Here is a 15,294-nt window from a genome sequence, read left to right on the forward strand (position 1 = left end):
AGAACTAAGACAAGGGCGTGCAAAATCCTCTCGGACCGTCCGCACCCCGGTCACCGGCTCTTCCGGCTCCTTCCCTCAGGTAGGCGCTACCGATCGACGCAAACTAGAACTAGTAGACATTCCAACAGGTTCTTCCCTCTTGCGATCAACTCCTTAAACACCTAACCTACAATTCCATTACAACAAGCTGGAATTTTTTTGACTTGAGTTGGTTGTCACATTTCTGTGGGGCCAATGATGTATGACTCGTGCACTCACTGTAGTTGTCTCGCCACGCTGCACTATTTGCATATACCGGCCACTCGTGCCAGAGTCGCATCTGCTCCATTTGCACACGGATTGAGGACTATCTGTAACATTTGCACAACCGACATTGTCCCAGATGATCGCACGACTCGTCACTTTAAACCGCATACACTCCTTGAAGTCTCGGCGCCCTTTGCACAATGGACATTGCACCGGACTATTGGAATATTAGTCATTCGAACTGCTCTAAGTGCTCGAGGACTCTGCAATTGTTTTTTGTCAATGTCTTTATGTCTCCAAAGTGTTCTGTAAATTGACTGTCTGTTGTACTAGAGCGGCTCCAACGACCGGAGACAAATTCCTTGTGTGTTTTGGACATACTTGGCAAATAAAGATGATTCTGATTCTGATTCAGCTTGACGGCATCCCTCACCGCTGGTGTCCGCCATCGGGTACGGGGGTTGCCGCCACGACGGGCACCGCCGCAGCTCCAGATGGCCGCCTCAGCAGCGGAGGCGCAGAACACGGTACACTCGGACTCGATGTCCCCCCACCCCACCCCGGAACATCCCCCGCCTCCCCCAGAACGTGTCAGAGGTGGCGGTTGAAACGCCTTCTGCCAGACGTTCCCAGCAGACCCTCACAATACTGTTTACAATTTCTATTATTATTATGTTTTTAATTCTCACAATTATACTACTGGCACTTTGTTTTTCTTAACGAATGCAATGAATGAATTTTATTGGTAATTGCTGAAGTATCCTTTTTATGATCTGTAATTTGGATTATTTTATAAATTATCACTATTTTACTTTTGTTTCAACTTCTGGCACTTTTTTAGTTTGCCACCTCATTGAATGTCAAATTTTTGAACATTGAAAATGTGACTAATATTTAATGTTATCTATATCAAGGATGGTGTTTTCCATACATTTGAACAAAAGGGATTTTTTTTTTGCAAGTCGATATTTTCTCATTGTCTGTAAATTATGAAAGTACGGGACCTTCGCACCTGATGGTGCATCCTGTTATCATTGTCATGTCCACAGAATTGCATGCTGATTGGTGGAACTGGTGATGGGGGCAATTTCTTTCGAACTTTCCGGAAAAGAAAATCTCACACTAGTCATGTTTTTTTCACATCATCATCGTCGTCGTCAGTGTGAACATTTATAAATGTGATTGTACACAAGTTTTAAGGGGTTTTGTTCGGTACTCCTAAAATAGATTTTAGATAACCTTTTCACCAGGATACACACATACTTGCCTATGTTGGTTAGTTTTTGCAGCTCTTCAAGGCCCCCACAAAGGCCTTTCATTCGTAGAAAGAATGCTAATCAACAGCAACCCGGTGCTAACAATAATAATCATAACACGAAGAAATAAGTCTGACAAGCATGAGTGTTTTTTGTGAGTTTAACACCATCAAAATAAATCTACAACTTCTTACAGTTCCGTTTCTCGTAGAAGAATAGAAAACAGTTTGCTTGCTGTGTGTGTGCAGGATGACGCAACCAATCAGTGAGCAAAATCTCATCCTTCAAACGGCCACATGTATTAGGTTGCCTGCAGGAAAGTGAAAGATGAGTTAACGTGTTGTATGCAAATAGTTGTCTGCTTACCCACCTATCAAGTGTGAAATTTAACAACCAATCGAATCTTTAGTTACCTGACTATTTCTACAGCCGTCTGTGAGCGAGCCCTTCTGTACTTTAGTCCCACCGATGTTCCAGAGCGAGAGAACCACTTGGAAGCGGCGGCTCAAGTTGTATCATGTCACAGCAAAGGTAAGCAGAGCTGCAGTGCTAGCACAGATTCGCCATCGCTGACAGGAAGTATTCGATTATGATAATGAAGTGGTAATGTTTCACGAAATTGTTTATGTGGGGGGTGTTGCGCTTGGCTCTGTCAAGCACCACGTGGCCGCATAAATTGAAAAGTGACATTTGGCGGCTTGGCAATGAAACGCTGCATTGATCAGTAATAATGCACTTGAATGTCTATGGGCGCTCACTTCGAGATAACAGTGTTTAGCTTCATATGAACAAACTTACTTGATTACTCCGTTGGCAGAGTGCGTGGCGGTTTGTATTTGGTGACGTGCCCAAGCGGCGCAAAAATGCTCTGCTTCCGCTAGTTGAAGCAAGCGGCCGACCGCCGAGCGAGGCAGAAGAGGAGACGACCAAAGAGCCGGCCCACCGGTTGTCACGCTACCAAAATCCGGGCTCACCCTCGGCCGGCGGCCGGGTGTCCCGATACTTCTGTCCAAATGGCGTCCATGGACATATGCATACACGCATGAGTCTTGTTTAGCATTTGACCTTTTTTTTCCATCTTTAAAACAAAAACAAAAGCATCATGCCATCTGTTCAAGAATAACAGATTTCCTGATATGATTCTTGTCAAAACAAGAACCCTCTTGGTTTTCAACAAATTAAATAAACTTACAATGTACAAGCAAACGTCAAAACGCTGGTAAAAGAATCATGCTCAAGAGTGTGCGTTGATGTGTACACGGCGAAGTTAGTTAGCTGCTGAATGCGGAATACGTCTGTTTCTGCGTAGTGCACTTTTGGGGTGTGGAGGGCGGGAAGGGAGGCGCTTGAGTGCCTGATTTGTCCCATGTGCTATCTGTTTGTTAGCTGGAGTGCCAGTGGCGCACAGACAGCCGCCTCACGATGGACAGGTCGTGCAGCAGGCGTCTGATTTGCTGTTTGAGCTGAGGCAGGCGGGACAACGGCTCGGGAGGCTCCAGCTCGCCGGAATGGTCCAACCATGACTCCAAAACTGAGGAAGGGGGAGAAAAAGAGATTTATTTACTTCCTGCGCTGTGTGTGTTACATAAAGTGCACATAGAGTACAGTGGTGCCTTGAAATACGGGTTGAATATATTCCATGACCAAGTCTGGTACCTCAAACCATCTTTGAACATTTTTTGACATTTGAACTCCTCTCAGCTCATTGACAGTCGTTCTCCGCAGAGGATAACAAATATATTTAGTACTGTTATATCGTCTGCCTCCATCTGCGCCGTTTGTGTTAAATCCTTTGCCAAAAGCCTAAAAGCACTGCAACATAGTTCAGTCAAAACAAAAACATCGCTCGAACGATGGTTTGTATCTCCAAAAACTAATAAGTTGAGTCACTCGTATTTCAAAGCACCATTGCATAGAAATATGTATCTATACACATATACAGTATACAACCCACCCCCCCAAAAATAAGGGCATGTCTCACCATCCAGGTCCTTCTCGATGATGTCCATCCTGGTGCTGATCTGTTGGTGCAGGCGCTCCACGTGCTCCAGCAGGTTCAGCTGGCACGCCGTCACCGAGGTCGACGAGGTCGGCGGGTGAGCTCGCGCGTGCCCTTTGTCGCCGTTTGTGCACCCGCGCTTAGTTCTTTTGGCGCGGCCGTGCCAATCGCCTTCGTCATATCGCGAGTCTTCCCGCTTTATTTCCTGGAAAGACACAGAATAACATTTTTTCATCGATTGCCTTCCTCTGGGCTCCATTCTTGTCATTTGCAACGTGAAAAGGATTCTTCTCATGTTGTCTGTTCCGTAGCAGGAATTAAAGTCACTTAAAAAATGGCGCCATTGGGGTCGTAGAAGTAGCCAAGTTGTCAACACTGACTGCGCTTTTGCTCACAGCCATGTTGTTGGCGTAAGTGTCGTCCGTCAGTGGTGACGTGCTTTGAACTATGGAAGCTGCAAAAAAAACAATTTTCCCCGATAAATAAACTGTTTCCCCCTCGACCCAAACTCGGATAACTGGAAGAAGATGGATGGATGATTTACATTATGGAAAAGCCATCATTTTCCCTCAGAGTTGAAAGAGAAATATTTGACCAGATTTGATCCAAAGGATAAAACCAATTAGATCTGATTTCAATTGACGAACTGTAGTTGGTGGTCATTTTTCTTTTCCTTCTGTAGTTGGAACGACAAGCGTAGTATGCAACCAGTTTGTCTTTGTTTGTTCTCTCAGTGTTTACATCCCACATTACATCCAAAAACATGCATGTTAGGTTCATTGAAAACTCTAAACTGTCCGTAGAACGTGAGACTTAATGCTCGTTGCTCTATGTGTGCCCTGTGATTGTCTAGCGACCAGCCCAGGGTGCCCAAAGTCAGCTGTGATAGGCTCCAGCTCACCCACGACCCTAAAGAGGATAAGGGGTGGACGGATGGATCATTTAGAAACTGCATTTTACATTAACTTTGGTTGTGTTTGTGAGATATTAAATTTGGTTTCATGACCTGAAACATTTAAGTGTGAAAATATGAAAAAATACAAATAAAAAAGACAAATACGGGCGTGGCAAATATTTGTTTGTGTTCGAGCGTTGCTTTAAAAGTGCTTCATCTGCTTACCTTATCCGTCTCATCGCGTGCGTCTTGTTTCGCAGCGGCCGTCGGCTTGTCCTTCGCCTTTTCCCACAACACAACGGGCTTCTGGTAGCAGTGCTCGCTGCTGACATAGCTGACAGGGGTCTCTTCTCTCGGCTTGCGCCCCTCCTCCGACGTCCACGGCAACCGCCACAGCTGCAAGTCGGGGTGCGACGGCGCACTGCGCGGCCAGATGGCAGAGGGAGTAAGAGCGATCCGATCAGAGCAAAACCCATTTACATGTCGCATATTAATGAAAAGTCCATCCGTCGCAAATGCCAGGCAGAAAAGACCGACTAGAATAGCTGGTAAAACAACATTTTGGGCATTTCCGACCCAAATTATCTTGCAAACCCGATAAAAGGACATCAAAGAATATGAAAATGAAAACTAATTATGCAACGGGTCCTTCGATCTTTAAGTTTCAGTAGCAAAAAACAAAGCAAGTCAAGTCGAGCCCACCCTAAAGTTTCAAGCGTGAAGCAAGTCATACAATCTTCGTCACTCAGGAAAGAAGTCATGTGATTCGAGTCCCCAGCCCTGCCGGACGGAGAAACGGAGCTGAGCAAACGAGTGCGTACTCAGACTCACTGCAAGAGGCTAATCTTCAGCTGCAGCCCGCTGAGGACCTGATTGAGGCTGTGCGTGTGTGCCAGGAGGCCGCTGGTTTGCGTGATCTTGGAGGTGTTGCTCTCCGAGTAGTTGTCCCTCACGAAAGACAGGCCGAACATGCGCCCGGAAGTCAGCGAGTCGGGCTCGGACAGGTAATACTGAGCCCGCCTCCAACCTGGACACATGGAGATCGCCACAGCGAATCACTTGTATGATTTGTTTGGTATCCAACCCATCTCATTCTTTGGCCGGGTATCGGGCACTGCAATCAAATTCGGGTCGTCTGCATGAAAGGCACCACCACTAGTGCCTTGTTTTTCAATGAAGTATTTTTAATTTTGATGACATACAATAAAATGAATTAAGCAATTATTTGATGAGATACATTCATGTTTAAAAATTAACCGAGTTATGTCAAGAGAAAAACCTTGCTAAATGAATTTTTAAAAATAATACAGGGACAACATCCGCTTGATTCTTTCAAGAGCTTCGCCCCAATCTCATTGTTCATATTTGTGTCCTACCTGTACAGTGTCTGCAGTAGTAGCAGATGTAGTTCCGTGGGACGTTGTCCTCGTACAAGCCCATGCAGGTGCCGTGCTGCCAACACAAGCACGACTCGCACTGCACGCAAACAGCCAAAGTAGAACGCGGTCGCTTGCGCTCAGCTGCTTCAAAAAACCCAACCGGGCAGCTCACCTGAATCATGAAGTCGTTCTCCTCGTCCACCTCACACACACACCTCACCGCCTCGCAGTCCTCCGTCCCCGTGGCGAGCGACCAGGAGGGCGCGTCCTCGCCGCTCTCGGCCGTCAGCGTCGACCAGTCGCTGCCGTCGTCCGCTGCAAAAAGCAGGACGAGGTTGAGGTGAATCGCAGTCCTGCAATTATGCTTCTCGCGTGCGTTGCCGTCCGTGTATGTGCGCGTTTACGTGTGCGCGTGCTGGGGTGCTCCTCGTCGACTTTGAAGGTGATGGAAGACGGGGCCAAGCCGCCGTCGTCGCTACTGCACACGTCTGCGCAGAAAAGAAAGAATATTCGGCGTCGCCCACAGAATCTTTCGAGTTGATCGATTCATCGTTGCAGCCTTTTAAATGAGTCATTCCTGCTTGGCGTTTCACTTGTTGTGCGACTACTGGGTCGCTACAATTATTTTCCATATCACCTTCCAGAGTGCTCTTGTGCTTGGGTGTTGCGTGGCTTTTACCTGATTGACTCAGCTTTTTTTTCTTCTTCTTCTTCTTCTTCTTCCTCTTCAATTTGCCCCTCATGAAGTTTTTCCTCTCTTTCCTGTCTTGATGACTCTTGTCCCTCTTCACCTCTGCTGGCAGACAAACCACACCAAAAAGGCAGGATTTACGCAGCATGCGTCAAGTGATACAATTCCCATTTTTTTGCGATCAAGAGGCATAATTGAGATACGGGAGGATCATTGTCCTCAGATCGAAATTGGGCCTCTTCCAAAAAAACAGAAGGAAAAGAATATCTGCCGTTGGGAGCGCAGCGTACAGCTTCAGCTTGATGTCATCGAAATAAACCGATTGGTAAGTTGAAGTATAATGTAAGTGTAATAATGAAGTATAATGTAAATATGTTACATTTGCGTTTTGTGCACCACTAAATAAACTAAACTAAATATTCTGTGTACTGGTAGTCGCTGCCCGGTGTTGAAATTGCGAGTTACTCACATGCAATTGTGTTCCATAAATATTATTCATTCATTCACTCATCTTCCGTCCCGCTTCTCCTCACGCGGGTCGCGGACGTGCCGGAGCCTATCCCAGCAATCTTCGGGCGAGAGGCGGGGTATACCCCCAACTGGTCGCCAGCCAATCGCAGGCCACATAGAAACAAACAACCATTCGCGCAAACATTCGCACCTACGGCCAATTTAAAGTCCTCAATCAACCTAGCATGCATGTTTTGGGGATGTGGGAGGAAAGCGGAGTGCCCGGAGAAAACCCACGCAGGCACGGGGAGAACATGCAAACTCCACACAGGCGGGGCCGGGATTTGATCCCCGGTCCTCAGAACTGTGAGGTACATGTGATAACCAGTTGGCCACCGCGCCGCCTCCGTAAATATTAACACAGTCAAAAATGTACATGGAAAAAGGAATTAGGCATTTGGACCTGCAGTGTAAATCCAAGCACAGCAGTATAATTCGCTTCATTTCTGCATGTGCTTTATTGTGTTTCCATAGTCAAAAGTGGTGAAGGGTACCAAAAAGAGATCTGTACTGTACTTTTTGGCACTTTTGTGTCGGGGTACCAAGCAAAGTGGAAAGGCACCGAAAGGGCGGTGCTAGACATACAAGTGGCGTCAGCCGACCTGTTGCCGTCGTCCTGCGCTCTCTGTCGTCATGGTGACAGGTGTCGCTTGTTGTGTCATACAGGAAGTGGCCGCCCTCGGAAGTCGAGCGCTTTCTCCTACAAGAAAGTCAGGTGACAAGCTCAAGTAAGTAATCTGCTGGCGACTATCAGTGGCTGTGTTCGGAATCACTCAAAGGCCGCTCTATCGTGACGAGGCCAATTTGTAATGTTGCACAAATGTGTAGTTAGTATAGGTGCCCTCATTCTATCCCACAATGGATATGGTGAACACCTGATGGTCACTGCAAAAGCAGTCTATCCCATGATGCATTGCGCAGATACAGAAAAACTATCTTTCATTTCTGTTTGAAGGGTATCGTTTCATTTTCAGCACAAGACAAATTCATGATTTGTGGCACAATATCTTTAATATAAGTCAGGAATGTCAAACTCATTATTATCGCAGGCCACATCATCGTTACGGTTTCCCCCGGAGGGCTGTTATGACTGTGAACCTATATAAATGTATCATCGCCACATATTATTACATATACACAACAAATTGATGCATAACTAGTTTTGAAATCAAAAGCCAGTCAAAAACAATGTTGTTCAACTGGTATTCTATTCATTTTAAAAAGGGGATCGGTTACAACAAAAAAAATGCTTGCAATAGCTCAACGTTATTAAAAGTGGAGACGATTTACAATTTTGGTAATTCGGCAAGAAGTATGAAGTCGATGCACATGATTTGCTTTTGCGGGCCACATCAAATGAATTGGCTGGTGAGATCTGGCCCCCGGGCCTTGAATTTGATACATGTGATATACAAACCCCAATTCCAATCATGTTAAAACTGATAGCTTTGTTTCTTTTTGGTTTTTCAAATATTCACTCATTTTGAATTTGATGGATGCAACACGTTCCAAAAAGCTGGGACAGGGTCATGTGTACCACTGTGTTACATCACCTTTCCTTTTAACAACACAATAAGCGTTTGGGAACTGAGGACACTAATTGCTAAAGCTTTGTAGGTGCGAGTCTTTCCCATTCTTGCTTGATGTACAATTTCAGTTGCTCAACAATATTTTGCGCTTCATAATGCACCACACACATTTTCAATGGGAGACGGGTCTGGACTGCTGGCAGGCCAGTCTAGTACTCGCATCTTTTACTACGAAGCCACGGCTTGGCATTGTCTTGCTGAAATAAGCAGGGGCGTCCCTGAAAAAGATGTTGCTTGGATGGCAGCGTATGTTGCCCCATTCATCCTTTCAGCATTAATGGTGCCTTCACAGATATGCAAGTTACCCATTTCATGGGCACTAACACAGCCCCATACCATCACAGATAATGGCTTTTGAACTTTGCGCTGACACCAATCCAGATTGTCCTTTTTCTCTTTGGCCCGGTGGACACTACGTACATGATTTCCAAAAACAATTTGCAATGTGGACTCTTGGGAGTAGACCACAGCACCCTTTTCCATTTTGCGTCAGTCTATTTTCTATTTATGTCTTTGACTGTTTGTACCATGAAAGAAAAAAAATTCAAATGCATTGGCGACTGTTGCTCTTAGTTTGTCTCCATTCACTCGAGCTATGGAGTATCTGAAGCTTGGTCGTAAAAAAATATTGATTGATTTATTTATTCATTTTTAAATCGAGCGAGCGAGGTCTTATAACTGGAAAAGCTCGTAAGTCTGGCAACTCAAGCTAGCACTATATAAAGGGATTAGGTAGTAGAGAATAAGTGAATGATTCCGACTGCGGCAATGACGACAACCGACCTGGGCGTTTCCGCTGCAACTACGCTGCCTCGCTCGTCCGGCTGCTGCTCCTGCTCCGCGTGGTAGTACTTGATGTGGTAGTGCAGCAGACTGGCCTTCCGAAAGGATTTGCTGCAGCCTGCCGACGGACACTTGAAGGGATTGTGGTCCAGCTCGATGGAGAGGATGGGGGGAGGCTGGTTCTTGATCACCCTGTACACTGACACACAAGCGCTCATATTCGTCCAAGATGTGGGACATACAGTACATTTAAAAATGTGAAAAACAGCCAAAGGGGGTAGTAATGCACAACATTTACTCCATTACATTTACTCAAATAACTTTTCGGAATAATTGGATACTACTTACAGTGCTACTTTTCCACACCCGTCAGAGTAGTTTTAATGCAAAATACATTTAACGTTTATTTTGTTAAGAATAAAGGCTTTTACTCCGTCACATTGAGCTACATTCCGGTCGTGGCTTTTATTGCTTTCGCGATCCATTTGTTTCGGCTCTGTCACTCTTTCACAAATCCAACGGAACCACTGGTGACATTTGACTCCATTTCACCAATCTAACGGAGCCAGGCAGTCACATGACCGCAAAGAAACTTAATCTAAGACTACTTCTTGTAGCTGAATTTGCCTTCATGTATGCTATTTCATAAAGATTTGAGTTATTATTGTTTTAGTAAAAGTGATATTGTTGGACAATATCTGAAGTTGCACATTCCGACTACATTTTTGTCGTTTTTCATATTCGTGCTGTTATTCAACAGTGAGTCAGTATTTGAGTAATTTTTTTCACTGAATACTCACTCTCTCATCCTTGATTAATTAATAATAAGACTAAATAAGACTACAGTTATTTGAGTCACATTCTAAAGTAAGAGTACTCTTTAGTACAATTTTGTGGAGTGTTAGATGTTCTTCATGTGCTTCTGTAAGTGCCCCCACACACACACACACACACACACACAAACAAATTTGGTGACTTACAGGGTTCTCTGCTGAATTTGTGAGTGGTGGGCAGGTGGGCTTGGCGCTCCAACAGCACATCTGCTCCCGACGACACACACATCATGAACATCACAGGTCAAAGTCACAGTGCAGCCAACAGGTCACTGTTATCAATGGATGTGTCAATTGTAGGGCTGGGTAGGGGGTGAGTCATCAATTTCATTTTTAAATTTTTTTTAAAGCAAATTTGCTTTTCTAGAAGTGAAAGGGGGCAAAACAAATCTATTAAAATTGGAACTCTTATATGCTTACAGTCAGTTTACATTTATCTGGAACATTTCTTACTTCCCAGTAGTCTTTAGTTTGTATTATTTTGATTTGCCATTTTTCTACACATATCACTTATTGATTTTGATTTCATGTGAGGATGTGTAAATGATGAAGAGGGTTGTTACATGTGAGAGTTCACCTTTGTCGATGTGGGCAGGATTTGGGACATCAGGCTGGCTAAGCTCGCTTGTGATTGGCTGCTCGTGTGTCTCACTGTTTCCACCCGGAGAGCGTGGAAGACTCTCCTTGTCTGCTGGTGGAGGCAACGATGATGATGACGATGACGACGACGACGACGACGACGACGACGACGAAGACGGCTGGGGGCCCCTTTCGTCTTCAGCCTTCTCCTCCTCGTTCTCCTCTTCATCCTCCCTTCCTTCTTCCTCCTCGCTCTCTCCTTCTTCCAAGCCCTCGCTTCCCACAGGCGCCTTGTCACATTTGGATTTCTGAACACGGACACATTGGGATTAAAAGGCGCTGTAATTGGTTGAATGGGGTCTAGTAAATTATAAGTATTCCTTACTTTCTGTAAGGCTTTAACTTTAGGGGGCTTCACAGTCCGAACCACGCCGTCATAGAAACGTACAGTGTACGAGTCTGAAACACAAAAACACACAAATATGGTCAATTATACCACAATGTAATGACCAAAGTATAGCTTTTAAAAAACATTTTTTATCAAAATGTAATCCGAACCATCATGAACAAAACAAATTGGATTTAATCACATAACAGTCAGAACATGTTCAGTGGACTTTTTCATGTTACATTTAGAGGGTTAGCAAATGTGCATTAGATCTGGATTCAAAGTGTGTCTGATTTTTTTTTTTTAAGTGACACGATATATTAGAGGGATGAAGGGGGCAAAATGTTGGCAAAATGTTGACATTTTCATGTGTATCTTGTATTATCACTGTCACTATAAACATTTAAATACGCCATTATTATTTGTGTTCCTTTGGCAACTGTTTTGATTGACTTCAAATAAAACCAGCAGTACAACTCCAGTCTGATGGCAACACGTCTTTGGCGGACGTAATTGTCAAAATGCAGCCTCACCGTCATCGTTGACGCGCAGAATTTTGGCTGGGTAGAAACGACAGTCGGTCCAACAGGCCAAAACTTTGGTGCCGGAAACAAACGGCTGAGAGGAAGCAAAGATTGATACAGTTATACGTACCGCTGACAAGTTTGGCAATTTCCATGTACATTCATATATATTCAAGGAAAACATGGAACAACACTTATACCAGCATCAACAGTGGGCAGTGACAACGGAGAAGTAAAAACAATAATACATAACCAATACAAATATTAAATGATACATAGCATTTCGTTGGCCTGTGATGCCTCTTTTGCCCATTGACTTAAATGAGTGTAATTACGTGTAAAAATCTTTTTTACACGTAATGATGAAAAAAAAACTAAAGCAAGACATATTTCATGTTTACACACCGCTAATGTAACATATTTACAGCCTATTCTATGCTTTCACTTCAGTTTAGATTTACAGCAATTGAATGTATTTGTGTGTGAGCAGTCATTATTTTAGAACAATAAAGTTGTAATCATCAGAGATAATAAGTCAAACTATTAGGTTTTATGTAAACAAAGTCGTTATTCAATGAGGATGAAGTAAAAAGTAAAAGAAAAAAAAGGAAAGTCATTTTACATTGAAAAAATTAAGTTGGAATATTGTCCTTTTACATGAACAAAGTACTTTTTACGACAATGCTGTAATCGAACAAGAACAAAGTCTTTATTATAACAGTAATGTTATGTAAATAAAGTTATTTTATGAGAATAGAGTCATGATATTGCAAGAAAAAGCTTTTAGGTGAATAAAGTTCTTGTTTATGACACTGTTGGATATATTGTAGAAGTTATTATTTATTTATTTGCTTAGCTTGCATTAGTATTATGGACAATTTTTAGAAAGAAAGATGTCTCGCCTTCAAGAAGATGACTCAGCAGGAATCATCTGAGAGAAGGACGCGGCCGGGACGTGGCAGGTGTCGGTGCCGTGTTTTCACCTTGAAACCCTCCCCTTAGTGTGTTGTGTCTCGTAAACTTAGAAACCTCCCTATTTTCAAATAAATGCAGGAGCGACGGGAGAGATTGTTTCGAGCGTGTTGAGAGGCTGTAATCTGAACAATCTCCCATGCGCCCTCCTCATGAGAAAAACAAACCAGCGTCTTCGTTCCTTTTGTGTCTATTTTTTATAATGTTGGGGAAGATAAATCCAACAGACACTAAGGCTCAATATAAATCCAAGCTATTATTATTATTATTACCATTATGCGTGCGTGTGCGTGTGTGTGTGTGTGCGTGTGTGTGTGTGAACGTGCGTCGTACCGTGGAAACGTTGGTCGGATTGAGGCCCCGCCTCCCCCTCAGGCCGACTCGCTCCAGTGGCCGCAGGTACGGCGAGTTCCAGTGGAACCATTCGTCGTGCCGGCGGCTCCAGCGGCGGTAGTGGATGAGGATGCGCTCTTTGTCGTAGTCCACTTTGTCGATGGTGGCCGAGTACCTGACAGCGAAAAAAAATAAAATAATGCAGTTGAGTTCATGTAAACGTACTGTCGCTGTGAGTTGTGCGTACCAGTTCGTATGGCGGTCTCTGGCCTGCAGTTGAGCGCCCACCTCAAACTTGATGCCCGCCCTGTCTGGAGGACTCTTCATCTGCACACAACAAGGTCAAAATCAAATTGAAAAAAATATATTTCTAGAATTATAATAAAGATCAATAGCTAAAATATGGTCTGTCTAGTGGCATGTCCTGTTGAATTCAAATTTACTGACTTTGGTGTGGGTTTTCTTTCTTTCATTCTAGCAAAATATTTCGCTCTGCATTTTGTGATTAATATATCCATCCATACATTTTCTATCCCGCTTCTTACAATCTAGGTTGTGAGGAGAGTTAAATCCTGGACTGGTCACCAGTCAATGGTAGGGCATATAAAGACAATTTAAAGTCTACAATGAAGCTAACATACACGTTTTTGAAATGTGGGAGAAAGCCAGATTACCAGTAAATGTCAAAATAGTGAAAACACTGACTTCTATACTATAATATCTTGTCTTAAACTTGCATAAAGTGCCTCGATACTGATACTAAATGATACCATGGCAAAAAACAAAAACATAACTTAATGCAGTGGAATCAGAGATGGCAAAGGATGAAGAAAATGTTTGTATTTTTATTTGAAATAATAAAAGGCAGTGGAGGATATTAAATTATTATATGTTGCCTCTAAATTCAGCTTTTAAACATGTAGCATTGTTTGGGGACAAAAAAAAAAAAAAATCCCCCCCTCCCCCCACAAAACTTGAGATGCGTGAAAAGCACCACACATATCTCTAGTTTTTCTCGGACTTATTTTTGGGACATTCATACTTATATGAATACAAAATGTGCTCAGCATAGCGCAAAGAGACATTGACTCATTTATGTGAAGTCTACTTAGTAGTGAGCAGGTTAACAGTCCCATCAGGTTAGGATGCTCTATTATTTAAATGTAGTATGCCCTACACTGTACGAGTTTGGACACGACACACACGTGTTCTACTGCCACATCTTTAGATCATAGATTGTTCGTCTGTTGTGCTCGCACCATATCTTTAAAAATATCTTGTTTAATTGTTTAAAACCCGATTGTCAAAGTTTCCAAACATCATTTTTTATTCTAATCTTTATTATTATTATAAAATGATTTCAGACTTGTTCCCCAAACTCTTTTGAGATTAAAGTTAATAGTTGTCTTTGTTAAGTATTTAGTTTTGTTCTTTTTATTCTACGTAATTTTTTTTAGTGTGTTATTTCGGATTGCCCTATTTGTTGTATCTTTTGTGTGGGATCACCTCGCTAACGAGATGCTGCATCTCAAGCGGTTTATTGCACGCCAGTAAAGAATATTCAATTTTGCAAGAGAAATACACAGCACCTTAAAACAACATTTGGTGACGTTTAAACAACAATCAAAAGTCTGTCTATCCGATTGACGCGTGTCATTAAATGAATCAAATGTCATTTGCACCAAATTAACTTTGTCGTTTCACAGTTGGACGATGGTTTGACATGTCTGTTCATACACTTCCTGTGAGAAAGCATCCGATTGGCCAGAAACAGTCAGGGGCCCGCGTTGCTGACATTTCATTGGTCTTCTGTTCTGTCAGTGCAAACGAAGGCCCGCCCTCTGGCTGCTATGTGGATTATCGTGGCAAAGAAGAGGCGATTAAGGTCATAAACTCAAATCAAAACTCGAGGAATTGACACAGCCGTCATCTACGCACGCACGTCAGACGACATAGCCACGCACTTTGAGTTGTTCATGTGGCTTTGCACTGTAAAAACGATGAGTTGGTGTCTTGTGCGGCTGCGCTCTTCCATTGATTAGGACTAGCCGAGCTAACGGCTAACGGCTAGTCCCACAAACGGAGGAGTAGCAGCCCAGTGTGAAGTGTCAGTTTAATGACAGGTTTCGTGACGAGCGACGCGTTACACACCCCCACCAGCTAACCGCGCTGTTTAATTTGACTTCTCAAAAACTGTGGTCCCTCCGAAGTGCAAAGGAAGACGCGAAAAGCTCGTTTACCTCTCGGTTTGAGCAGCGCAGTCAGTGAGTGCGCTCATGAGTGACGTCACATCGAGTTGGCATTTTGGGCGCATGCG

At 43.5% G+C, this 15,294-nt stretch overlaps 1 protein-coding gene across 7 annotated transcripts; it reads right to left on the reverse strand.

Moving 5' to 3' along the window:
• Nucleotides 1-1,648: 1,648 nt before the first annotated feature.
• Nucleotides 1,649-15,274, reverse strand: LOC133399159 (PHD finger protein 20-like). 7 transcript variants are annotated; one of them, XR_009768180.1, is made up of 17 exons: nucleotides 15,218-15,274; nucleotides 13,225-13,304; nucleotides 12,978-13,152; nucleotides 11,682-11,766; nucleotides 11,146-11,219; nucleotides 10,759-11,068; nucleotides 10,329-10,388; nucleotides 9,349-9,547; nucleotides 7,579-7,676; nucleotides 6,455-6,571; nucleotides 6,180-6,263; nucleotides 5,773-6,090; nucleotides 5,228-5,423; nucleotides 4,622-4,817; nucleotides 3,484-3,706; nucleotides 2,695-3,033; nucleotides 1,649-2,580 (listed from the first exon to the last, which is right to left on the reverse strand). XR_009768180.1 is itself a non-coding variant. In XM_061670470.1 (17 exons), exons 2-17 carry the CDS (start codon nucleotides 13,302-13,304, stop codon nucleotides 2,885-2,887), a joined length of 2,286 nt encoding a protein of 761 aa, XP_061526454.1. In that variant the 5' UTR covers nucleotides 15,218-15,274; the 3' UTR covers nucleotides 1,649-2,884. The 7 variants fall into 7 exon arrangements, 4 of the variants coding, with proteins under 4 accessions (XP_061526454.1, XP_061526446.1, XP_061526436.1 ...); XR_009768182.1 differs by having other exon boundaries at nucleotides 1,649-2,071; nucleotides 2,301-3,033; XR_009768179.1 differs by having other exon boundaries at nucleotides 1,649-1,812; nucleotides 1,916-3,033.
• Between the last annotated feature and the right edge of the window lie 20 nt (nucleotides 15,275-15,294).

This window comes from Phycodurus eques, chromosome 1, assembly GCF_024500275.1.
Source record: "Phycodurus eques isolate BA_2022a chromosome 1, UOR_Pequ_1.1, whole genome shotgun sequence".
NCBI lineage: Eukaryota > Metazoa > Chordata > Actinopteri > Syngnathiformes > Syngnathidae > Phycodurus > Phycodurus eques.